Genomic DNA, 25,088 nt, shown 5'->3' with positions numbered 1-25,088 from the left:
GGAGGACGTGTGTCCCAAGGGGGGTCGTGTGTCCCAAGGGGGGTCGTGTGTCCCAAGGGGGGTCGTGTGTCCCAAGGGAGGTCGTGTGTCCCAAGGGGGGACGTGTGTCCCAAGGGGGGTCGTGTGTCCCAAGGGAGGTCGTGTGTCCCAAGGGGGGACGTGTGTCCCAAGGGGGGTCGTGTGTCCCAAGGGAGGTCGTGTGTCCCAAGGGGGGACGTGTGTCCCAAGGGGGGTCGTGTGTCCCAAGGGGGCCCCTGGCTGCCCTGAGGCCGGCCCCGCCCCTGCTGTATGTGGGAAGAGGAGGCAGAGCGCATCTGTCCACCCTGCCGAGGCCAGGACACACTCTTTTGCCCTGTCCTTCGGTGGCCGCCTGAGCTGTGACTTCCCGCTCGGCAGGCATGCAGGGCAGCCCGTGCCTGTCTGTGGGGTGAGCGCCGGCCAAGCCCTGGCCTTGCCCTGCCTCCGCCAGGCAAGTGCGGACGGACGCAGACTTGTGGGCGGGGCACGGGCACCAGGGGGCGAAGCCCAGGTTGGGCAGGGCCGTTGGTGCAAGGTGCAGAGGTGCGGGGCCGGCTCTCTAACCCTGTGTCTTCCGCTCCTGCAGGGTCCACCGGGTCCAAAAGGTGCTAAGGGCTCCTCGGTAAGCACTGCGCTGCCCTGACCGGGCGGCGGGGCAGGGCGTGGTCCCCTTGCGAGAGAACCGCCGTGGATGCCAGCCTGCGCTCAGGGCGGCCCTGCTCTTGGGCTCCTCCTCCCTCTCCACACTGCCCGGGCATGTCTCAGACCAGGCGCTCGGGCCACTTTCCCCTGCGTAGGAAGGACCCTGTCCCCCGAGTTCCCATCTCAGGGCATGCAGGAGCATGGAGGGGTCTCTGCCGTCCCCATCCCGCCCCCACACGGGTTTCCGGGGACCATTCTAGAACCGAGGGTGGATTCAAAGTCATCTCGTGCCTCTGTGACCAGGTGTTGGTTCTCTTCTCCTTCCTCAGGGTCCAACTGGCCCAAAGGGTGAGGCAGGCCACCCTGGACCCCCCGGCCCGCCGGTACGTAGCCCTTGGAAAGGGGGAGGCTGGTGGGGTTCTGGCCCGCTGAGTGGGCATCTCGGGATGCGTCTGTTTGCGGGGCTTCCTCCTGAGACTTGATGAAACCCACACTGCATGCCTGGGGGTGCAGTGGGGGAAAATGAGTCACACAGGCCTGTTGAGGGGGCTCACAGGCCAACTGGCCTTGGGAAGCACAGTGGGCCAGGTGAGAGAGAGAGAGAGACAGAGAGAGAGCATGCACGTATGGTACGTGCGTGTGCGTGCATATGGAGTGCACCAGGCCGGCCCCCAGGTGCAGGTTGAAGCGTGTGTAAACCAGCTGTGGTGAGCACACCAGGGACGCCCCCTTTGGCCGTGCAATGTCTGCCCGCTCGGGCTGCCTGGAAGTGAGGGGCTCTTGGGTCAGCAGCCCTCACTGGCCCCGCTGTGCCCAGCCCCAGCGGGCTGCAGGGACAGGAGATGGGAGATCCCATCGCTTTCCGCAAGACTCGGCCTTTGGTCCAACTGAGGACAGAATGGCAGACAGGGCCCGAGGCCACAGAGGCGGGAGGGGCCGGGCCTCGGGGCGGCCAGGACAAGGCTCAGGGAGAGGAGCTCAGTGCAGGCAGGAGCCCAGCAGGGGGATGGGCGTGGAATGCTCCAGAGCCAGGGAAGAGGGAAGAGAGCAGTGCCGGGATAGACAGATGTCTGTGCAGCCCAGGTGCCCGGTGGCCCCCGCCACCCTGGGCCCCCTGTGGTCCCCTGCCACCCACCGCTGCCCTGTCCTGCACCCCAGGGCCCCCCGGGCGAGGTCATCCAGCCCCTGCCGATCCAGGCGTCCAGGACGCGGCGCAACATCGACGCCAGCCAGCTGCTGGACGACGGGGCCGGCGAGAGCTACGCGGACTACGCGGACGGCATGGAGGAGATCTTCGGCTCGCTCAACTCGCTGAAGCTGGAGATCGAGCAGATGAAGCGGCCGCTGGGCACGCAGCAGAACCCCGCCCGCACCTGCAAGGACCTGCAGCTCTGCCACCCCGACTTCCCCGACGGTGAGCGCGGGCGGGCGGGCTGGCCCCACGGGGGCCCCCGGACAGGCAGACTGGCCAGGACTGCCCGGCCAGGCACCGCCTCCCGTCTTGGGGTGCAGAGCAGGGGGCTCCCCCTGGTTGACCTCACAGGGGCATTGCAGGGGGGAGGCAGTGCGGTCCCAGGAGGCAGGGAAAAGAGGCCAAGGCGGTGAGGCCAGACTGCCGGGTTCCAGTCTCATCTTTGCCATGTTTGGGCGGGTAGGCTGCCCCGGCCTCGTGTTCCGATCTGTTGAATGGGAGTGAAGACTCCCTGTGAGAGGGCAGTGACCTGAGCCCGCCCACGACGTGCTTTGGGCCGGCACCCAGCAAGGCCCGAGTGAGGGCGGGCGTCGGGGTCGGTGTCCGACCCGTGCACGAGCGAGCAGGCCTTACCCTCGGTCTGCCGCCAAGCCCCCAACTCCCCCTGGCGGTCGGCGCGTCCCGCACCTGCTGCCGCCTTCCCTCCGGGGAGCGCGGAGGCTTCTCCTGCGGGATCCCAGGGAGTCTGTAGCTCCAGTGGGCTCTGATCCCACCTGCATGAGCTGCCAGAGTTCACTCCGGAACATTCTCTGCACTTCTGTCCACCCAGAGAGTGGGCCGGTCTCCCCCCCCCCCCGGCACTGGAACATGTGCGCAACCTGCCGCACACTCCAGCTGGGTTCTTGGTGAAGGAGTGGCCACGTGTCTCTTCACGGCCCCGCCGTGAAACAAGCCCCGTGTTAGTGGGTCCCGTGTTAGTGGCGTTGTGTTGCCGGCCGGCATTTTACCTGCGGGACTGGAACGTCCCAGCGGCTTCCGGAACCACCCGGGGAGCCGTTCTCGTGACTCTGCCTCCCTGCCTGTCCCTGAAATCCAGGTGAATACTGGGTAGATCCCAACCAAGGGTGCTCCAGGGACTCCTTCAAAGTTTACTGCAACTTCACAGCCGGAGGGTCGACATGCGTCTTCCCGGACAAGAAGTCGGAGGGGGTGAGTCCCTGCGTCCCCTGCTCGCCCCTTCGGCCCAAGACAGGAAGGCTCAGGGCTCCAGATGTTTCTCGTGTACACGGCAGTTTCCTAAGTGAGAGTGTTCTTCTAGAAGTAGGCCTGAAGTTGTTTTAGGAAGATACTTTTTTCAGTACAGTGGGTTTATGCAGCCTAGGGATCCAGAAGGCTGAGGATTTTCCACCTGCCACCCAGTGTGGGGACTTCAACCTCTGGGTGTCACCTCTCTCAGGTGACTCAGTGAGACCCTCCTAAACCCCTCTGAGGGAATTTGGGGACAAGTATAATAAAGTGACCCAAAGACTTCTAGAAGCTACCCCTTGCCTGAATTCTCAGCACCAGCTTATTTCCACGGGGTTAGCTCCAGTCCCTACCAAGTGCTTTATTTTAAAGTCTGTCTATAATAGCGAGGAATTAGGGGTGAGTAGCTTGGTTCTGAGTCATTGAGATTTTGTGGAATCCCACTTAAATAGCCCCTCAAGGGCCGCAGCTCTGCGACAGGAGTTTGTGTGGACAGGTGCGTGCGCACACAGATGTGCAGGTGAGGCAGGCATTCGTGTGCACAAGCTTGTGTTGTCCCTCAAGTGTGCACCTGAGGCGGGGACCATGTTGGCCCAGGACAGGGAGGAGGACAAGGTCCCTTCTCTAACCGGGAAGAGGACTAGCACTCCAGCCTTCAAGCCGGCACGGGCCTGAGCAGACAGCTCCTCCATAAGGTCCCCCTTGGAGCCTCGCTCTTGTCACGTGACCCCAGATGGAGGCAGCTGTCCTCTGGAGGCCACGACGTGTTAGCCGAGCGGGCCCAGCACATGCGTGTGCCGTGCTCCACGGCTGCAGCTTCCTAATGGCCTCAGGGCCCCGAAGGAGCAGTTCCTGCCAGAGGGAGAGCTGCTGAGTTCTCCCCGGGGACCGCCACCCCATGGCTCCCTAAATCACGCCTAAACACGGTAAGCGCCGGCACCCCCTGGGGTCGGGGCCTGCTGGCGCACCCGGCACACCGGCTGGGAGATTTGTGGGGCTCTCGGGGCACGTGTCCCCTCCCCCGCCTTGACGTTATAAATCCTCGAGAACCTGCTTTCCTAGCAGCCGGCCTGTGCTGCGGAGAGAGGAATCTCGCATAAGGACCTTCCGTCTGGGTTCTTGTCTCCTTCCCTCCGGCCAGAGGCCCAGGAAGGAGCTCAGTTAGAAGGACACTGCTTCTCACCCCTCCTTCTCGGTCTGTCCCCTGCAAATGGCCTCGCTGCCGGGGAACTCACGGGACAGACTCCCCGAAGCACAGAGGCTTCCTGGGCGGCCGTGGCTGGCGTTCGCAGCGGCGTGAGGCCTCCCGGTGACCCACAGCTCCTTGCTCTTCCCGCCAGGTGTCCCGGGCTGGGCCATGGCCGCTAGGCCCAGAGCAAACAGACCCTCCCTGGTGGCCCTGGGCCACAGGCCTCCTTGGAACTGCAGGTCCACAGCAGGAGGCTGGGGGGCGAAGCTCACCCTGGCCCCACCTCTGGACTGTCCCGGGAGGAAGTTACTGTCATGTCACCGAGCTTGGCATTGACAGCAGCAGACGTGGAAACAAGGGAGGGTGGCAGAGTTCTGGGTGGGGCAAGAGGCAGGTTGGACACCCCTTTTCCTCCAGGGGGTCCCTTTCCTGGCTCTCCTGGCACAAGGCCCCCTCGGAGGAGAAAGCTGGGGAGTCGATAAGGAATCAGACTTGTGCTTCCTCACCACGAGTGACTGGGGCCTGGGCCCCGTGGGACCTGCGTCCCCCCAGGCTGGGACAGGCCACCCCTGGGCTCCTTCTCTCCACACCTGCAGCAAGTAAATCCCCGGGTAGCTGCGGTGCCTTGTTCCTGCTTGTGCAGGAAGCAGGTCTCCCTCCAAGAGGAAGGGCTCAATCGTCCGCCCGTCCGTCCATCCATCCATCCATGCATCCCACAGCATCCTGCATATCTGCAGGCTCAGCAAACCCCAGTGGGAGCTCCCAGGAGGGCAGGGCTGTCCCTTGTGATGAAGCTGTTGGCTTGTGCTGCGGTTCCAGGAAGGCACTGGAGGGGCGGGCCTTGTCTCCTGTCAACTGGAGACCCGCGGGTGACCTGGAGGAGGCCCCGGTCCCCAGTCCTGGAGAAGACTCCACCACACACATCACACGCACACACACACCATGCCACAAACCACACCACACACACCATGCCATACCACACCACACACACACAGTACAAATGCTCATACCACACACATACACACACCACACCATAAACAACACACGCACACCATGCCATACCACACCACACACACACAGTACAAATGCTCATACCACACACATACACACACCACACCATAAACAACACACGCACACCATGCCATACCACACCACACACACAGTACAAATGCTCATACCACACACACACACACCATGCCATACCACACCACACACACACACACCACACCATAAACAACACATGCACACCATGCCATACCACACCACATACATGCCATATATGACAAACCACACCACACACACACCCCACATGACAAACTACACCACACACAAGCACCACACCTCAAACCACACTACAGCACACGCCACACCACACACACGCAATACAAATGCTCATACTACACACATACACACACCATGCCACAAACCACACCACACATACACACCACACCACAAGCCATGCCACTTACACACAAACACAATATAGATGCACATACCACATGCATATCACACATATATATACATGTGACACATACATGTTCCACACACCACACTATACATACCACGTACACACAAACATGATACAGATGCACACACCCCACGCACACGCACACCCCATACCACACCACACACACATGCCACACCAAGAACCACACCACACACGGACACAGTACAAATGCACATACCACACATATACGCACACACATGCACAGTGGGTGCGGCCCCAGGCAGTGAGGATAGGAGCCGATGCCCGCATCTCCCTTGCCCCTCAGGACATGTTGGCTTTCGTTACCTTCAGCACTGTCTGAGGCTCCATCGTTGGGTCATTCATTCATTCATTCATTCACTCGCCCAACGGGCATTTCCTGCGGTTCCCCAGCGCCGAGCTGGAGGCCAGACGCAGGAGGCCTGCTCAGCGCAGGGTGCGACCTGCCCTCGGGGCGCCCTGGCCGGCGCTGGCCCCCGTGGTCACCCTGGGCTGCCGTCATCCTCATCTCCATCGTCCCCGTCTGTCCCCAGGGCCTGGGCTCCCGGGGCTCCGGGGCGAGGGGCCCCTCAGCCAAGGCTGCCGCCTGGCGACGCCAGCGTGGGCCGGGGCGCGGGGCCTCTGGAGGCGGGAAGAGTAACCCTTTCCTTTTCTGTTTCTCTCCTCCTGCCTCCCCTGCCGGCGTTTAGGCCAGAATCACTTCTTGGCCCAAAGAGAACCCGGGTTCCTGGTTCAGTGAATTCAAGCGCGGGAAACTGGTAAGGCGCCACTCGGCCCCGCGCGGTTGTCGCTTTAACCGCGCCCGTCTCGTATCTTGCAGAGTAAAATGGCCCGCTGGCCCAAAGAGCAGCCTTCCACCTGGTATAGTCAGTACAAGCGAGGGTCCCTGGTAAGTGGCCGCCCGGCCCGCCACCGGGCGCTGCGTGCTTGCGACACGGCTGGCTCACGGCGGCTCGGGCTGGCTCACGCCTCTGCATGGGACACACGAGCCACACCTGCTCTCGCCCTTTGGCGCGTCACGTGACCGCGAGATTCGGCTGGGTGTGGAGTCCCCTCCTCCCACCCTCCCCATCCCCGGGAGCCTTCACCCTAGCCTGGAGTGGGCGGTTGGCTTTCGGTCTAGACTTGGGGTGCCCGGAGCTGGGTGTGAGCCCCGCGCCAGGCCCGGCCACTGCCTACAATTGTACAGCCCCCACCGCCTGGGAGCTGAGGTCAGACACTCTAGGGATGGGGGGCTCCGCTAAGCCCAGCGGCAGGTCAGAGGAATCGGATCCTGGACCTCCCTGCTATTCCGAGTTCTTGCCGGGACCCAGGCCGGCCGTCCCCTCTTCCTGCGGCCCAGGGACCCCTGACGGCCCACCCGGCCGTGCGGCTCTCAGCTGCACCCTACAGGACTGTGTTGCTTGTGTTCTAACTCCTTGGGGGGGGGCGTGCATAATTACATAACCCATCCCCCAAAGGAGGACAACTCGGCATTCCCTGAAAGACCCACACCGGGTGTTTTGTGGCCAGCACAGACACCGAAAGCCAGTCTGGACTAAGGTGTGGGCCCAGCGCTGCCCCCGCTCCAGGGAGCATGTTCCCTGCATGTCGCGGGTGTGATTTGCGCCCTTTTCTGGAATAAAGGCCAAGTTCTATGCTGGTTTCCAGCAAGCTAGGGGATCAAGCTTCCAGAATACAGACAGGCTCCTGGTTCCATCAGAGCCGATTTCCCTTCGTTCCCTTCCTGGGATCTGGTGAGAAGCTTCCAGAACGCAGACAGGCTTCTGCTGCCATCAGAGCCCAGATTCCCCTTCGTTCCCTTCCTGGGATCTGGTGAGAAGCTTCCAGAATGCAGACAGGCTCCTGGTGCCATCAGAGCCCAGATTTCCCTTCGTTCCCTACCTGAGATCTGGTGGGAAGCTTCCAGAATGCAGACAATACCCAGTGCCATCAGAGCCCAGATTCCCCTTCATTCCCTGCCTGGGATCTGGTGGGAAGCTTCCAGAATGCAGACAGTACCTGGTGCCATCAGAGCCCAGATTCCCCTTCATTCCCTGCCTGGGATCTGGTGGGAAGTTTCCAGAATGCAGACAGTACCCAGTGCCATCAGAGCCCAGATTCCCCTTCATTCCCTGCCTGGGATCTGGTGGGAAGCTTCCAGAATGCAGACAGTACCTGGTGCCATCAGAGCCCAAATTCCCCTTCATTCCCTACCTGGGATCTGGTGGGAAGCTTCCAGAATGCAGAGTGCCCAGTGCCATCAGAGCCCATATTCCCCTTCGTTCCCTTCCTGGGATCTGGTGGCCCCATTCCCCGGGGGCCTGGGAAAGACATCCCTTCTCACCTGGGAGCCAGCCTGGGTCATGTATGTGGCTTCCGGCCTGACCGTCGGCCCTGTCACTGCACCCCGACCGCACCTGCCCTGGCCTCCCTGGGAGGGTGCAGAGGCCACGCCCCCCCGCCCAGGGATTCAGAGAACAGTGGCTTCTGGCCACTTTGGCGCTGTCCAGGCCTCCGAAACCTGTCGTCCCTTAACCTGGACACTTCCTGGCTAGTGTTAGCATCTCATGCCCTTGTTGATGTTCAAGCCATTCCAGCTGCTGCCCGACGCTCACGGTTTGCGCGCTGGCCCGCGTGTGCGGGGCTTCCTCTGTGTGCTGCACCGCGGCCCCGGCGCCCTGTCCTCCTCGCTCCCCACCTTGTCTCTTCCCGCCTCGCTCCCCCTCCCACGAGCTGCCGGTGCACAGATGCACCTGCACGGGCCGCACTCGGAGGAGGCCAGTGGCCAGGGCCACCCGGCCGGGGTGGACAGAGGTGGGGACATGGCATAAAGGAGCAGGCAGGAGGCCGGGCGCGGTGGCTCAAGCCTGTAATCCTAGCTCTCTGGGAGGCCGAGGCGGGCGGATTGCTCAAGGTCAGGAGTTCGAAACCAGCCTGAGCAAGAGCCAGACCCTGTCTCTACTGTAAATAGAAAGAAATTAATTGGCCAACTAATATATATAGGAAAATGAGCCAGGCATGGTGGCGCATGCCTGTAGTCCCAGCTACTTGGGAGGCTGAGGCAGAAGGATTGCTTGAGCCCAGGAGTTTGAGGTTGCTGTGAGCTAGGCTGACGCCACGGCACTCACTCTAGCCTGGGCAACAAAGCGAGACTCTGTCTCAAAAAAAAAAAAAAAAAAAAGAGCAGGCAGGGAAGGGGCCGTGGGGGCGAAGGCAGGGCCCGTCCTGTGGTCCTGCTGTTACTGCCTGCGCGCAGCCCCGCCTCCCCTCCCGTGACGGCGCTCACCCCGCCCTCCAAAATGGGAAAATGGAAAATGTCTACCTTCCCCACTCAGACGAAGCAGTAATGAAATAGCCACCGTGGCCGCCGCCCACGTGGCCTCCTCCGACTGCGGCCGGCGTCAGACACTGGTGGGGGCGGGGAGATGCCCGCTGGCCTCTGGGCCCCTCGCAGGCCCTCGCCTCTCGCTCTGGGAGCTTCCCCAGCGGGCAGGAGGCCGGCGGGGGTCCCCCCTGGAAGGGCTCGGGCTCTCCCTGCAGGGGCTGCCCGGCCCGTGCCACGCTGAGGCCACGCTGCGGCGACCCCTCCCCGCAGGAGGGCGGCGTCTGGCCGCGGGGGTCTGGGCTCCACGCAGGCCGGGTGGGCGCGGGGGCTTGGGGTCCTTCCTGGCGGCGCTGCCACGCCTCCCCGCGCATGCCTCCTCCTCCTCCAGTCAGTCACTTGCCACCCAGACGAGCTCCGGACGCGCAGACTGCGGTTGGTATCTCGCTTTCCTCCTCAACGGCCGCCCGAGGCTGCCATTGCCCCGACCACGCGTGTGGAGGTTGCCGACGGCTTGGGGGCCCGGCGTGTCCCGGGGCCCTGGCGGGAAGGGCCGGCCACCCTCTTTACCTCGGTTCTCTCTAGCCGGAGCTGTTCAAAAAGCGGGTTATGAAGTGTGTCCCCCTTCTCCCCACACTCCACGCCCACGCACTCCTGGCATGTGGATTTACTTCCTCACGTGTTCAACGCGGGTCTCTTGGGGCGGGCTCGGACAGGGTCTGAAGCAGAATTGGGGTGGCAGCTGCCCAAGGGTGGGGACAGCTGGTCTCAGACGCTGGAGTTTGTCTTCTCCAGTCCCCGACGCTGCAGACGGGACGGGCCTAGCCCTGCTCAGCCAGGCCTTCCCTGCAGAGGGGCCTTCGGGGGCCTGCTGGGGTGGGGAGAGAGGCTCAGGCACCATTTTGGGGGGCCCCCGGCACCAACAAGTGTTTGGGGCAGCTCGAGTTTGCAAAAGAGATGCCGGAGTTGAGACACATCTCTTGGGACTCGCTGCACCAGCCCCCCGGCTGGCTGAGCTGACAGCCCAGCTTTGGGTACCCAGCTGGTGACGCCCAAGAAGCCACTGATGATGTAGCCGGTTGTCTTCCCCTAGAGCCTCCCCGGGACTTGCCGTAGGGCGGGGACGCTCAGTGGCAACCCTGTCACCAGAGTCCTGGGCTGCCCCTTCCAGACAGCAAGGCAGCTGCCGGAGCCCCGGCCGCAGGCAGGCCTGCTTGCTGCCCTGGGAGGCCGTCCCTTAAGGGAAGAGTGGCCGAGAGGAGTGGCTGGGTCGTTTAGGTCCCTGAAGGAATGGGGCCTGGCTCACTGTGGTCCTGGGAGCCCCCGAGAGAGCCGGAGGGCACTGGCCTCGGGAGGTCTGTGGGCATAGCGTGCTTCCAGGCAGTGCCCTCCAGGAGACTGGACGCAGGTGACCCCCGGCGTGGTGCGCACTGTGGCTTTGCTGCCGTGTGTGTCCCTGCCCCGCTGACCCCTGACCCTTCCTCTCCCCCTCCCCCAGCTCTCCTACGTGGACGCCGAGGGCAACCCCGTGGGCGTGGTGCAGATGACCTTCCTGCGGCTGCTGAGCGCCTCCGCCCACCAGAACCTCACCTACAACTGCTACCAGTCGGTGGCCTGGCAGGACGCAGCCACAGGCAGCTACGACAAGGCCATCCGCTTCCTGGGCTCCAACGACGAGGAGATGTCCTACGACAACAGCCCCTACATCCGCGCCCTGGTGGACGGTTGCGCGGTGAGTATCCCGGGCCCCCACCCTGGGTGACATCCCCCACCCTGTGCATCTGTGGGGCCCGGTGCCCGCTCAGCACCCCGCCAGGGGGGTCTGCTGTGTGCCGGGCCCCAAGCTGCCTGCTGGAGGGGCAGGGAGGGCCCCCAGGTTGCCAGAAAACCTGGAATCCTGAGCATACGTAGCCAGAGCTTCTGGAACCTTCCATATAGTGCTGTGGGTCAGGAAGGAACTCGGAGGCCTGGCAGGAAAAGCCAGGGTCCTGGGTTCCTCGCTGTCCCTGGGAGTGACATGGGGCAAAGAGTTGAAGACCCGTCGTGGGTTCCAGCTCGGAACTCGGGGCCTCCCTCTCCCTGGCAGATCTTTTCTGCGGGGGCTGGGACTGCCTCTGGGCTTGCTTGCGAGCATGCGGCCACCCCAGGAAGTGCTCTGCAGACTCTGAGAGTGGCGGTAGCACCCGCCGTGGCCGAGGTCAGCAGCTCTCCCGGTGCCCGGCACACGCGAGGCCGTCTCCCGCTGGAGGGGGGCTCTGCTCAATGGCTCGGGTCTGGGGCCGCGTGGGGAGCGGCTTGCTGAGCCCTCGAGGCCGGTCGGGGCTGGCGCTGGGGTTCCCACCCGACCCCGCTGCCCCCCTCGGCACCTCCGGCTTGCACACCTGTCCCGAGTGAGCCTGCTGGGGCTCCGAGCAGGGGCGGGGCCAGGGCAGTGCGAGACAGCGGTGTTGACTCAGGGCCCGGGATGCCTGGGAACCCTGAGAGCAGGACTTGGTGCCAGGCGGACCCGGGTGCCGGTCGGTCCTGCCTCCCCCCTGCCCGGCCCCGGGGAGCGCCGGGCCCTGAGTCCTGATGAGTCTAGCTCCTTTGCCCTCTAAAGGGATCAGCTCTGACCGCCTAGGGCTGCTTTGAGTTTAGAGCCATGCTGGGACGGGGCGTGGCAGGCCACGCGTGGCAGGGGTGTCTTCACCCAGTCTCGGCCTCTCTCCCCGCGCAGCCGCCCTCCGGGATTGGTCTGAGCCGGTGCCCCGGGGCCGACTGTGGAATGCACAGACCCTCCCCGTGTGAGGTCGGGAGCCCGTTCCTGGGAAAGGCCATCCCAGAACACCAGTGCGCCCCACCTGTAGCATGTGCACCTGTTCTGACACGCGCCCCGCGCTGCTTCCTGAGTGCACCTCTGCCTTCCCCAAACGAGGACAGCACGGCGCCTGCCTCCCGGAGCTTTCCGGGGAGCACATCAAATCCTGCCTAGAAAGAGCTCAGAATTGCATCTGACACACCACAAGCCCCAGATGTGACCCCTGCTCCTGTGACTATTTTTAGACAACATGGGCCCCCAAGTGCAAGGCAGTAAGTAAGCATGGAGGTGACGAGAAATCAGGAACCTATAGAAGAGAGGCAGGACCCGAGCAGATAGAGCCCTGCATTAGGCTTCGAGCTCCCTGGCTTCCTTGGCAAAAAGGGAAACACTCTGGCTGGCCCAGTATGTGTCACCTGATGAAAGGAACAGCACAGATTTCCAGGGAGGAGAACATTCCCTGGAAGGCAATGGAAAGACACATCTGTTAAGAACCTCGAAGTTAGAGGGCAGGCCGGCCCTGGCTTCCTACCCTGGCTAGGACAGGTTCCCGCTGCTCTTAAGAGCTTCCTGGAAGATTCAACTTCTTCCGTCCCGGTTTCTCAGGAAACTCCCACCCCTACTCATGCCAACTGCAAAACTGGGAGGCCCCAGAAGTTTCTAGCAATGCTGTTGGGCCTGGAACCCAGGCTCCTGGCCCTGCCTGCCTCCTGGGCCTGGGCCAGGCTCATGTCTTTCTGACTTCACGAGCGAAAGTCCCCTCCTCTGGCTCGGCAGCTGCTAGTGGTGTTGGGGTGCTGTCAGCATCTGGGGCATCATGGCCACCGGTTTACAGGGCGCTCGGCATGGCCAGCCTCCATGAGCCAAACGCCCCTGGAAACTCCTGCCCCCTCTGAGTGGGAACCACCGATCTGCATCTTCACTGTAGTTTACAGGTGCAAAACCTGAGCCCCAGAGAGAGGGAATGGCAGAGCTGAGTCTCCTGATTCCCACTTTAGCATTCTTCCCACCATAGCCCCTTCCTGGCATAGCTGCCCCTTGAATGCCTCCATTGACAGGGACCTCACTACCTCCTGAGACAGCCCTGGCCTTGGTTGCAAAGTCTCAGTATCAGGAAGCTCTTCTGAGAATTGAGACACTGTTGGCTTGTCCTTGACGCCCACCTGTCATTTCCTAGTTTTGGCCCCTTAAGTCACGCAGAGGAGACTTGGTTCTAGAGCAGTTTCCCTGCCTCAGCAGCTCTGACATTCAAGGCCGGGTGATTCTTCCGTGGGGGGGCTGTGCCGGGTGTCGGAGCACGTTTAGCGGCACCCCCAGCCTCTACCCACTGGACGCCGGCGGCAGCCCCCTACCCAATTACGACAGCTAAAAATGTCCCCAGACATTCCCGCATGTCCCTTGGGGTCAAAATCTGCCCCTGTGGAACCGCGGTTCTGCACAAAGAACCGTCAAGATTTGCAGGGGTCTCCAAGGGCTTCCCCTGACGCGAGGCCCGGAGGACCTGGCTCCTGCGTCCCCCCCATGTACCCCAAAGCGGCAGCCCTGCAGCGGGAGGAGGGAGACGCCGGTGGAAGGAAGGGCGCTGCGGTGGGTGCGGGGCGCCTGTGGGGACCGGCGTGTGGGGAAGCGGCCGGACCCCTGGGCGTCCTGCCCACCCCAGACCCCTGACGAGTTCCGCCGTGGTGAAAAGTCACAGCCCTCCCATTTAATTACGGGGCGCCTGCAGGAGGCCCCACCGCCCGGAACTTGGGAAGACCTGCCTCAGCCCCGAGGCCTGCTTGATTCATATTTTAATAACGGCGGCCGGGAAATTGGCGTTGCGCAGGCGGGCGCCATTCGGCCAGGGAGCCTGATTGACGGGGCTCTGCACGGGCCCGCAGAGAGGCACAAATCACCCGGCAAGAGGGCCAGGAGCCGCGGCACATAAATCCTGCTGTTTGCGCGGCTTTGTGTGCCCTTGGGGGCCGTCGCCACCCGTAATGGTTATTTATGCCCCCGGAATAACGGGGTAACAGCTCGCTCGGCGGCCGGCTCTAAATGCGCCCCGTCTCAGCGCTCTGGTAATTGGAGCAGGGGGCCCCGTAAATCCAGGTGAAATCACCCGCCCGCTCGGCAAACGCCGATGTCCCCGGTGGGAGAGGCCGATGCTGTCCCCAAGGTGGCCCGTTGGCTCGCCGTCCCGGGGCGGGGGTGGCGGGGGGGACAGTGGGGGCTGGGCCGATGCTGTCCTGCCAGGCGGCTCGCTGGCTCCTCGCCCCGTCTCTGGGGTCACACGGCTCCCCGTGACAGCACTGTCCCTGTGAAGCCCAGGCCGGGCCGGGCCATCTCGTTTGGTTCCCTGGGTCGGACTGGGCCAGGGCGCAGAGGCTAGAGGACGTGGGCCGGACAGGCAGAGGGGTCTCCGGCACCTCTCTGCCAGCTTGGAGGCAGGGCGGAGAGGTCAGCGGCCTCCCCAGGCTTCACAACTAGAGCACATGGTGGCCTTGGATGACATGCCCAGCCGCTGCCGCCTGTCTCTCCTTCCCAGCAGCAGCACGCTGCACCTGGCCCCCGGCCTCCCCCCACGGCCTCCAGGCAGGCTCCAGGCCGCAGACAGGGCAGGGCTGCCCTGAAACCCGAGTGTTTGCGCTGCTGTGTTCCTGAGCCGCCGTATGGTGACATGCTTCGGGACAGCGTCTCCCAAAGGCTGGCTGGACCCCACGTAGGTCATAACTGTCTGAGCGACTGCTGAACAAGACTCGGGTTCTGGACCCGCCCTGGACCCAGGGACTCCAGGGCTCTGGCGTGGGGTCGGCGCTGTGCAGGGCCGACAGGCTCCCCCAGAGCCCGTGTTCCCTCTGCCGCTCTGATCCCGGCTCTCAAACAATCCCGGCCTGAGCCCGCCGCGGCGAGGAGAGAGGCTCCCGCCAAGGCAGGGGTGAGGGGAGGACGAGGGCTGGAGGAGAGTGAACCGCGAAGGTGACGTCATGGACGCTCGAGAGCCGGAGCCAGGCTCGCGGGCAGCATAGACGAGGTGCATGCCATTGCCCCACCTTCTCTGTGAAGGTGGTGTCCCCCTGTGCACGCTGAGGAAACTGAGTCACGCAGCATGCACGGGTCCATTTGTTGCTTGTAACACGTTAGCCCTCCACGTTTATCAGCCTGGAGCAACAGGCACTTGCCTCACTCGAGTCGGAAATGCGGGAATGTCTTGCTCAGGGTCTGGGCTGCCTAGCAAATGGCCATGGGCCTGGTGGCTTGTCAACAGCAGGCGATTATTTCTGACAGTTCTGGAGGCTTGAAGTCTGCGGTCGGGCGCCAGCAGGGTCAGGGTCTGGTGAGGGTCTCCTGGGTTGCAGAGGCAGAGCGGGGGCCTCTTGTACAAGGTGCCAGGGCGCCACCCGCCACCTGGGTACCTCCCAGACGCCCTTCCTCCTAACACTGTCGCCTGGGGGACGCAAACAGGAGACGAGGCAGTGGCGAGTGCAGCCTGCCGGGCCCTGCCTTCCTCCCCGGTCAGGAAGGCGAACAACGGCAGAGGCAGGAGTGATGCTGGGGTCTCTGGCCTCGGGGTCTGTGCCAGCAACCTCTGCTGGGTGCGTCCCAGAGACGCTGCCCCCCGGACGGAGTCCCCGCTGGCTCCGGCTTGCTCTGCCCTCGGGTGGCTTTTCCTGGGGATCGGGCAGCGGAGGGAGAGGCTTCCCGGGCCCAGGTCCAGCTGAGATCGCTTAAGTCTCGGCTCGGTTGGAGGCAGCGAAAGCCACTTGTCCAAGACGGGTCGGCAGGCGGAATCCCGTGTGTTTCCTGGGAAAGACCCAGACACAGGGAACTTGTGGGGTGACGGGGCCAGTTCTGCCTCACTCGTGAGTGTCCCGAAGGCTCAGTTGAGTTTGGGTGGCTTTGGGGACCGGTGCTCCTGCACCTTTGCTCCCTGTGTTCTGGGAGACCTGGCCTCCTGGGCTTACCTCCTGCCCGACGGGTCTGAGAAAGGGGTGGGAGCTGAGTCGTCCTGCAGGCCTCACATTCGGGGCGCTGTCCCTGTCACCCTGTGCCTCGGTTTACCCAGTGCTCCCCTGCGCCACATGGTGTGTGGGGTCCCCTCTCCTTCCCACACTTGTGAACAGCAAGCATCTTCTCACTTCCGGGTGACCCAGCCCACTGAGTGCCTTAGGGCAGGGCCAGACTCACGGGTGTGACAAGGGCCATCGCTTGGCCCAGCGTTCTGCTGGTGCCATCTGGGAATCCTGCACTTTTGAGCACGAGCCCCGATTTTCATTTTGCAGGGGGCCCCGCCTGTCCGTGGCCCGTCCTGGGGCCTGGCGGTGCTGCCTGGAAGCAGAACCCGCCGCAGTGGGCCGGGCCGTGGGGGTGGGTTGGGCCTCCACCTGCCTCGTGCCTCCGGGCTGTGTGGGAAGTCTCAGGGGAGGCCCTTCACCTCGAGGGGCGGCTGTGGGTTAGCACAAGCCCTGGGAAGTGTGTGCCCTCCAGCACTACCCAAAGGAACAGGGTGAATCGCTGCCTGCTCGGGGGTCGGGGTGCAGGGGCGGGAGGGGGGGGCAGGACACCCTCCTGGGTTTCGGAGCCATGCAGGGGTGGGGGTGATGGGCAACCCCTGGGGGCCCCCCTGTGCTGAACCTCCGCCTGCCTGTGTCCCCTCCCCCAGACCAAGAAAGGCTACCAGAAGACGGTTCTGGAGATCGACACCCCCAAAGTGGAGCAAGTGCCCATCGTGGACATCATGTTCAATGACTTCGGCGAAGCGTCACAGAAATTCGGATTTGAGGTGGGGCCGGCTTGCTTCATGGGCTAGGAGCCGCCGAGCCCGGGTCTCCCCAGCGCAACCTCGTGACCTCAGCACGTCGTTCCTGAGTGTCCCGTGCACACTCCGATCCTGGACAGTGAAGGTTTCTCGCTCCCCTCCCGCCCGACTTCATCCGCGCCTCGGACCCCCGGGCGCCGGACCCCACGCCCAGAGGGAGAACAGAGGGAAGCGCCGCGTCCCACCCCGGAGCCGAATCACATGACCTAGCTGCACCACAGCCTGGGGCCGAGCCCACCCGGCCTGCGCCACACGCCACAGGGAGGGGCGGGGGCCGCGCCTCCCGCCCCCAACCGCCTGGATGTCCTGACCACCAGTAATTCGCAGGGGCGGGGGAGGGGCTGCCGTGTTGGGATGTCACTTTTTTGTTTTTAAATTCAACTTGAAGATGTGTATTTCCCTTGACCTTCAAAAGTGTTCCGAGGCGAGCCCGGTAAAGGTCACCCACCGTCACCAAAGCCTCTGTTTTTAACGACCCTCAACACAATCCATTCCGAGGCCAAATGTCATTTTCTGCATGTGCCTTTCCGATGGATTAAAGGTGCTTATGTTTTTGTGAGTTTTAAGTAAATATTTGTATTGTATTGTTATAAATGTTAAGTGTGCCTGGCTTTCAATCACGCACGGAACCCGGCCTCAGCCCCCCAGGAAAGAACGTGGGGGGAGGGGGGACTGGGGGGTGCAGCCCAGTTCCGGTCAGAAGTGGGCAGGCCCCCGCCCGGCCCCGCCGGGAACGTGCCGTGGATCGGAAGGTGCCGGCAGCCAGGCCTCGCTGCAGCGGAAGAGCAGGTACCAGCGCCCCTTGCAGACCATGGCTCCATTGGCTCTAGAGTTGTATTTTTTAATGGGGAGGAAAAAAGAATTTGATGCGTCTGCCTTTTTCTTCATGCACTTAGATGAAACTCCAGGCTTCAGTTAATTTCAACTGCTCCCTCCTCCCATTTTCCTTCCTGCACAGCCTGACGGGAGAGTGTCCAGGGCAGGGAAACCACACTTTCTGTAGGTGATGATTCAACGAAACTGGTGCTGATTTTTTACACTTCTCTTTTGTGGTGCTATCTGTTTAAGACCTCCTTGAAGGCAACGCTGGGGCACCTGGCCGGGCCTCCTCCTCCCTGCTTCCCTCTTCCTGGCTCTGCCTGCACAGTCTGAGTTCTTGCCGGGGACTCTGCGGTAGACGCAGGCCACCCTCCTTCCCGCCGGGCGGTGGCGGCGAGCTCCCTCGAGGCCCGCTGCGAGTCCGGGGCTGTGCCTACACGATCCGGAAACCACACACGCCCAAAACAAAAAGACTCTTCTTGCCTGTGCGCGGTGTGACCGTGGCAGACTGTATTCGGGTGCCGAATGTTTGTGGTGCTAATTCCTGTGTCTGTTCCGAGACCGGAATGGAAGCCGTTGGGTCGTCCCCCGCGCTGTCTCCGCCCGGCCGCCCGCGACGCGGCCTTGGTGGACAGAGAAATGTGCAATTGACCCTGCGCGTCTCTGCAGGGCTGCGGCGGCTCTTCTTTCCCACGTAAGCAATTCGGTCGCCATCTGCACACGTCCTGGACGCGGGTTTCCGGAAGGTGCGCTCTGGGAACCTCTCATCCCTGTGCAGGAGGACCCGCGGGGGCAGCCGGGAAAGGTGAGCCCGTCACTGTGAAAAGTGGCCCCGCGCCACGCCCTTTCCTTCCACCGTGGGAAGAGGGGTCCGGGTCCCTGGGGGCTGCCCCGGCCCTGGTGCTGTCCGCCCTCCACCCCGCCTCCTTGGAACTGGCTCCGGAAACCGCGGCAAAGCCAGCCAGGACGAGCAAAACGTCACCCGCACGGATTTCCGAGTGTCCTGGAAAACCAAGCCTTGCTGTTGCCAAAGAAAAGTCCGGCTTGGAGAGTCTCTGGAGCCCAGGATGTCAGCGTCGGTAGTGACTGTCACCTTCCTCTCTTCAAAACAAAAGCCATACCCGAGGATTGTCACGTGATGCCCTGTGGGTTTTGTCTAGGTCATGTGATTCTGTTTTGATTTCTCACCCCACCGGATTTGTTCTTTTCATTTTGTCATTTTCTTCCTCTGTCGGTCCCTCCATGGTCTTTGTGATTCGTACGGAAGTTCAAAATGTGTCCCCTTCTCCCCAGACCACTTTAGCTACGGTATATTGCAATAAAGTTACTTCTTATATTTGCAGAAAGTCTTCTGGCGTAATTTCATTTTTTCCTCCCAATAAATATAATTGGACAGATGTTGGTGAGAAGGAAAAACGGCAAGCAGAAAACTTGCGGTGAAGATTCCAGGACGTCAGGCCCTTTAAAATATGATGTCCAATGACAGGCTGTACATCTCCTAAAAATCCCAGAGACATGTCGTACGTTTTAACTGTAATGCCCAGGGAAGGGTGCTTCAAACTATTTTAAGCCTGTGTAACGAAGGAATAATTGTAATAGTTTTTTTTTCAATAAATGGAGTTTCCTGTTTCCACCGTGAAGAGGTGTGATTGGCTGTCTTCTTACCGTGTGACCAGGCCCCTTCCTTGCATCAAACCCATGCTCACTGTGCACAGTGGCCCCAGGATGCCAGGAGGGCCCAAAACCATGGCGGTGAGCACAGAACGAGGGGGGAACGGGCTGCCCCAGCCACCCTCGGGTGAAGCTCTTCCCTCAGGAGTGGCAGGGGCTGGCCGTGGACAGCTGTCTTCCCTGGGGCGCCAGCCACGAGGCCTGCCGGGGATGTGGGCGTCCAGGCCACGGCGTGCACCTGGCTCTCCGTCCTGCACAGCTGTACGTCAGCAGGGGCAGACGCCCTGGGCCCTGCGGCTGGGGACGGGACCGGGGACAGGGGGCTCTTCTCAGGCGATGACCTTGAGCACACAGGAGGCACACATGTGACTTCCTGACGGAGCAGTCCACTCCTGCGTGTCATCTGCCATGATCTGCACCACTAGCGGGACCCCTGAGTGAGCCTCGGGCCGGCTGCCTGGACTTGCAGCGGGAGCAGGACAGGCACCGTTGTCTTAGTCGGGGGCTGTTCGTCACTGCGGCCTCGCCTAGACCGGCTGCGCCAGCGGGGAGCGGGGGCATCGCCTTGTTAGCCGTGCGGCTTCCTGAGCTGAGTCAGAGGCTTTGGGAGCGGACCTGGTACGCTGCGTTTTAACACGCCCACCGGGTGACTGATGCATGTTCAAGCTTAAGAGCCACCGACTCGGCGGTCCTGAATCCTGTAAAAATTGCCACTGTGGGGGACGGGGGCTGCGATAGAGCCACAGCAGGAGGGAAACCTGCAGCGTTGCCCAGGTCAGGGGAGGACGTGGGGCCTGCCGTCCCAGGACAGAGCACAGGTGGACAGAGGGCTGCTAAGCCCTGCCTCGGGCCGGAGCATCCCTTGAAACTGCCGTTGGGTGACGTGACAGCTTGTGGGCACATCACGGACCAATCACTCGTAGCCTTAGGGGAAGAGGCCGGAAACACGGTGACGGTGACACGGGCGGCTCCTGACTGCACTTGGCAAGGCCTTAGCGGCAGAGACAAGCCCCGGAAAGGACCGCAGGAAACGGTCCACACGTCAAGCCTCTGCAAGGCTGGAGGAAGCAACTGTTTCTCCACATCAACATTTTAAAGACCAAACTGAGAAATGCTGAGATGCTTTGAGGAACAAATGCCAATTAAAACTCGAGGTGAATCTGAGCAGCACGTTCGCGTCTTGACGTCTCGGGCTGGATGAAGGTGGCCGCGATAGATCTGAACGAGCTGGAGACGGCGGCTCAGGAGCCGGACCCTGGCAGTCGTCAAAGCCTGCTGGGACCGAGGTCCCCGCAGCAGAGTCCGGTGGCCCCGTGGCACGGGTGTCACGTGTGGAGCGCCTGGATCCCACAGCCGGGAGCTGGTGGCATCCCGAGGTGTCCTGCAGACAGAGCCTCCAGCCGGGTCTGGGGAGTCGGTGACTGGGACCTACAGCAACCCTGAAAGCGTCAGGAGCAGCACGAGGCCAGAAAACTGCTCAGCCCCAGGGGCTGCGCGCCCACGGAATTCCCCTCGGGTGTGGGCGGGGGAGCCCCCCACCAGGGAGTGGCCATGGGGTGGCTCCCAGCTTCCACTGCAGGAGGGAGGAGACCCCAGCGGGTGTTGGAGCCGTGATGTGGCCCCCCTGCATTTTGTCAGGCTCACTTGGGGCCTGTGCAGAGCAGAGCCGAGGGGACCTGGGGGCACTTAGACCATGGGCCAGATCTCCCAGCAGTACTGCAGGGGCACATGCACATGCACACACACACATGCATCCACATGTGCACATGAACACACATGCCCCCACACGCATACATGTGCACAAGAACACACACATCCATATATTCCACACTCACATGCACACATGTACACATGAACACACAAATGCCCACACACACATGAACACATGCCACACACGCACACACATGCACACATATGCACACACACCTGCACACGTGCACAAGATGGCACATGGGTCTGGGGGACGGACCTGTGGTGTTTAAATCATGCACATACACACACACACACACACACACACACACACACCTGCACAGGTGCACAAGAGGGCACATGGGGCTGGGAGTCGGACCTGCGGTGTTTTAAGTCCTGCACCGAACCCCTGGTCCCTGTGAGCAGCTGTGCTTGGGACCCACTTCTCTTCGGTCACACAAAGACAACACCACGTCCGTCCCCACCCGCCCAGACCTCCGCAGGCTGAGAACACCCCTCAGAGCCAAGTGGGTTGAACCAAGAGCTGCGATGAGCCCCAGTGCCAAAATCTGACACACAGGGATCCAGTACGTCACACTGAATAAAGTTATAGGCGTGCTTACTTAATGTTACACATATTTTACATACATACATAAAATGCACATTTTACATACACATAAAACGTATTATGTAGATGCCGTGGTCAGATTTGAATACTTCTAATAACAAGCCCATCTGGAGCACGGACAGGAGTCGTTCTTGCTGATCCCACCGTCTCACAAAGGCGACTTCATCCTCCTGACTATCTCAACAGAGGGCGAGTGGACAACCCCCAGGGTTCAACCCACAGGGGTGACAAGGACACCCAGTGAAGGCCATACGGCTGTCTGGAGTGGTGGGTGCTCAGCTGTCCCACTGAGACTCGGGACGTGGGGGAAGCAGGGCCCAGCGCGAGGTGACACAGCCCTGGGTGAGCACCGAGGCACCACCGGCACGGGAGTCGTGGACATTTGTCGGGTTTCCTCTGGGAAGTCAGCCAGTGGGACAGGAAGACAAGATTGTCCTACTTCGCCTCGGGTCCCAGAACCCATCCTGACCTGCCCCCAGCGGGACAGGGGACGTTGCTGCTCCAAAACAGTCCCTGCAGATGCACGGGGCTCAGGGACAGCCTGGCCAGGTGTCCGGTAGAGTCTGAGGCCTGGAAGACCCTGCCCGGGCTCTGCAGACCGTTGTCACCACCCCCTCAGCCTGCAGAGGCTGACAGGTGCAGAGGGGCCAGGCCTGGGCCTCCTCCCCCACCCTCTTCCTCCTCCCGACACACCTGGGACATGCCGGGAAGGACGTGTAGGCTGCCTTCGCTGGGCTCCAGTTGGCGTGAGGGCCCCGGAGCCTCCTTTGGGCGCTGGGATCTGCTAGAGCCCACCTCTGCAAACGGCTGGCGGGCGCAAGGCGAGAGCCGTGTGAGGGCTCAGCTATAAATGAGGCCCGGGCCCAGCTACAAGTAATGACAATGACTAGCCACCGTCCCCTGTTGGCTTCTCTCTAACTGCCACTCTGGAGCCACACGGCCGGTGGTCAGAGACGCTCGGCTTTCTCCGTAGATAGCACCACCGTCTGGAAACCTAGCGGCAGTTTCTGAGTATATTCCAGGCCCCGCCTTCCAGTGGAGCGGCGGACCCTCCCAGACCGCGGCCCATGCGCAGGGGCTGCCTCAACTGGCCGTGCGACCCCACCCAAGAACCTGGTCAGCAGAGGAGACAATTTCTACACCCCTATGGCTCCCCCGACCCCCTGCCCAGCCGATTAGCAGACTCGATTGCCTGCACTAAACCGTCTTTAAAAACCCTGTCCCCGAGTTCTCAGGGAGGCGGATTGGGAAATCTCTCCTGCCCCCCCCCCCCAGTGCTACGCGGATTAAACTCTGTCTCCGCGGCAGAGCCTGCGTCCCCGCGCCGGCTTCCTCCTGGGCAGAGGGCGAGGGAACCTGGCTGGCGGCAGCTGTTCTCGTCCCCGGCCAGGAAAGCGTCACCTGCCAGGGCTCTCCCGGGAGTGAACGCCCCACCGACAGCCACCAGCACATCCCGCGAGAAACATCCGGCTTCAGCTTTCCAAATCCACGAATGGCGATCGCGTGGGCCGGGAGGCGTGGGACTCCGGGCATGTGCCCAGAACTGGCGTGTTCAGCAGTGAGGGTCCCACTGCCCTTTGGGACTGTCTCAGATTCCTCCGAAAACTGGAAACCACTAGCCGGGGAGTTCCTCGGGCCAGGACTGTGGAAGAGGCAGGTCCTGGCGAGGGGAGACGGACCGAGAGCGCCACACTTAGTGTCCCCTCCTCTGTGCGGGGGCGGGCACCAGCGCACCTGCAGGCAGACACCCCGCCCTGTGCAGGAGGGGGCACCAGCGCACCTGCAGGCAGACACCCCGCCCTGTGCAGGAGGGGGCACCAGCGCACCTGCAGGCAGACACCCCGCCCTGTGCAGGAGGGGGCACCGGCACACCTGCAGGCAGACACCCCGCCCTGTGCAGGAGGGGGCACCAGCGCACCTGCAGGCAGACACCCCGCCCTGTGCAGGAGGGGCACCAGCGCACCTGCAGGCTGACACCCCGCCCTGTGCAGGAGGGGGCACCGGCACACCTGCAGGCAGACACCCCGCCCTATGCAGGAGGGGGCACCAGCGCACCTGCAGGCAGACACCCCACCCTGTGTGGGGGCGGGCACCAGCACACCTGCACAGTCAGTACCTTCCACACTTGTTCCTACCAATCATCTCCCTTACTGTTCTCTGGTGCCCCGGCCTCCTCGATGTTTCTTAAATCCACCCAGATCTTTCCCTCTTTCTGTCAGACATTACCCCAAATATCGCATGTCTGACTCCAGCCTTTAACTTCTTAAATGTCACCAGAGCAGAGACACTTTCAGCTGGGCGAAAGCCGGGGGAGTCTGCGGCCTGCAGACCACACCCCAGCAACGCGGCAGGAAGGTCTCGAGAAAGGAATGTGGCCGGGTGGACGTGCTGATGCCTGGGGAGGGGAGGGGAGAGGAAGGGGTCAATCTGAGGGTGTCTTCAGAATAATTTCCCCTCATTAAAAACTGTTGTTAAAAGACAATTTGAAATTTTAAAAATGAAAATAATAGTTATATGTTTTCAGGTTCATTATACATGTAGAAGCAAAATCTCTTAACAGGAAAAGGATTGCGGTAAGCTTCCTCTGTTTCGTGAGACGTGGCGTCATCGCCGTGTGAGGGACACGGTGACAAGCGGGAATGAGCATCGTGGTCCCCGGAGCAGCCGCCCACGAGGGTGCAGAGAGGGAGAACTGGAAAGGCCACGCAGGGGACAGCGCGAGGTGCAAAACATTCTCGACCAACCTAAAGGACGGTGGCGGGAGAGGACGGGCAGGACACAGGATAAATGGCGAGACGGCGGACCCCACAGAGCCACGCTAATAACTGCGTTAACGTCAATCACCCGCACATTCGAGGCGGGTGGTCAGGAAGGCTAAAAGCACAGCAGGACGCCGGGACACGCTGTTTGCCAGAAATGCTCTCAGGGACAAACAGGATGAGAGCGAATGGATGCAAAACATATTCCAGGCAAATGGTGACCTTGAGATGACCTCAGCCCGTTCCCCTGAGCTCAGCAACACCCGCTTCCCCTTCTTCGGCCATAGCCAGGCATTTCCCAGTATGCCCTGTGCTCACCGGGCTGCGTGCGGCACAGTCGGGCCAAGGGGTGGCGGGTGGAAGGGAGAGGCGGCACCACCAGCCTGCAGAAGCCCCGCCTCGGTGCTCACTTACAGGTGGCTGGAATGGAGGTGACGCTCAGGGCAGGGGCCTGGCATGGAAGGTGGCAGAGCCGTGTGCCAGAGGCAGCTGAGACCAAAATCACTGTGGGAGGGACGCTGGCTGATGTGGGGCACTCACAGTGTTCTCTTAAGGGAGCGAGAGATAGACTTTCTGTGTGTGTGTGTACGTGTGTGTGTGTTTGTGTGTGAGTACATGTTTGTGTGCATGTGTGTGTGTTTGTGTTTGTGTGTGAGTACATGTTTGTGTGCGTGTGTGTGTGTGTTTGTGTGTGAGTACATGTTTGTGTGCGTGTGTGTGTTAGCCCACAGAGATTTCCGTTTATGTCACGTTAATGATACACGGTACTTATACTTCCTTTGTAGCCCACGTTGCTTTCTCGAGCTGTAGATGATGACATGATAACTGTGAATTTGTTTGTCTACTTGGTT

The 25,088-nt window shown here is 61.9% G+C and overlaps 1 protein-coding gene across 2 annotated transcripts in view; it reads left to right on the top strand.

The window, feature by feature from the left end:
- Positions 1–18,836, top strand: part of COL5A1 (collagen type V alpha 1 chain) — a 159,478-nt gene extending 140,642 nt beyond the window's left edge. Inside the window, exons 60-66 of one of the 2 annotated variants that reach the window (XM_012782112.2) lie at positions 605–640; positions 990–1,043; positions 1,819–2,074; positions 2,949–3,061; positions 6,593–6,661; positions 10,575–10,808; positions 16,516–18,836. In XM_012782112.2, the coding sequence (XP_012637566.2) occupies positions 605–640; positions 990–1,043; positions 1,819–2,074; positions 2,949–3,061; positions 6,593–6,661; positions 10,575–10,808; positions 16,516–16,662 (909 nt within the window). In that variant the 3' untranslated portion in view covers positions 16,663–18,836. Of the gene's footprint in view, positions 1–604; positions 641–989; positions 1,044–1,818; positions 2,075–2,948; positions 3,062–6,461; positions 6,531–6,592; positions 6,662–10,574; positions 10,809–16,515 lie in introns of both variants that reach the window. The other variant, XM_012782111.2, reaches the window with a different exon arrangement.
- The last annotated feature ends 6,252 nt before the right edge of the window (positions 18,837–25,088 follow it).

This window comes from Microcebus murinus, chromosome 12, assembly GCF_040939455.1.
Source record: "Microcebus murinus isolate Inina chromosome 12, M.murinus_Inina_mat1.0, whole genome shotgun sequence".
Taxonomy (NCBI): Eukaryota; Metazoa; Chordata; class Mammalia; order Primates; family Cheirogaleidae; genus Microcebus; species Microcebus murinus.
Note: the sequence above shows the minus strand (reverse complement) of the source record. Positions and strands in the feature narration are given on the sequence as shown.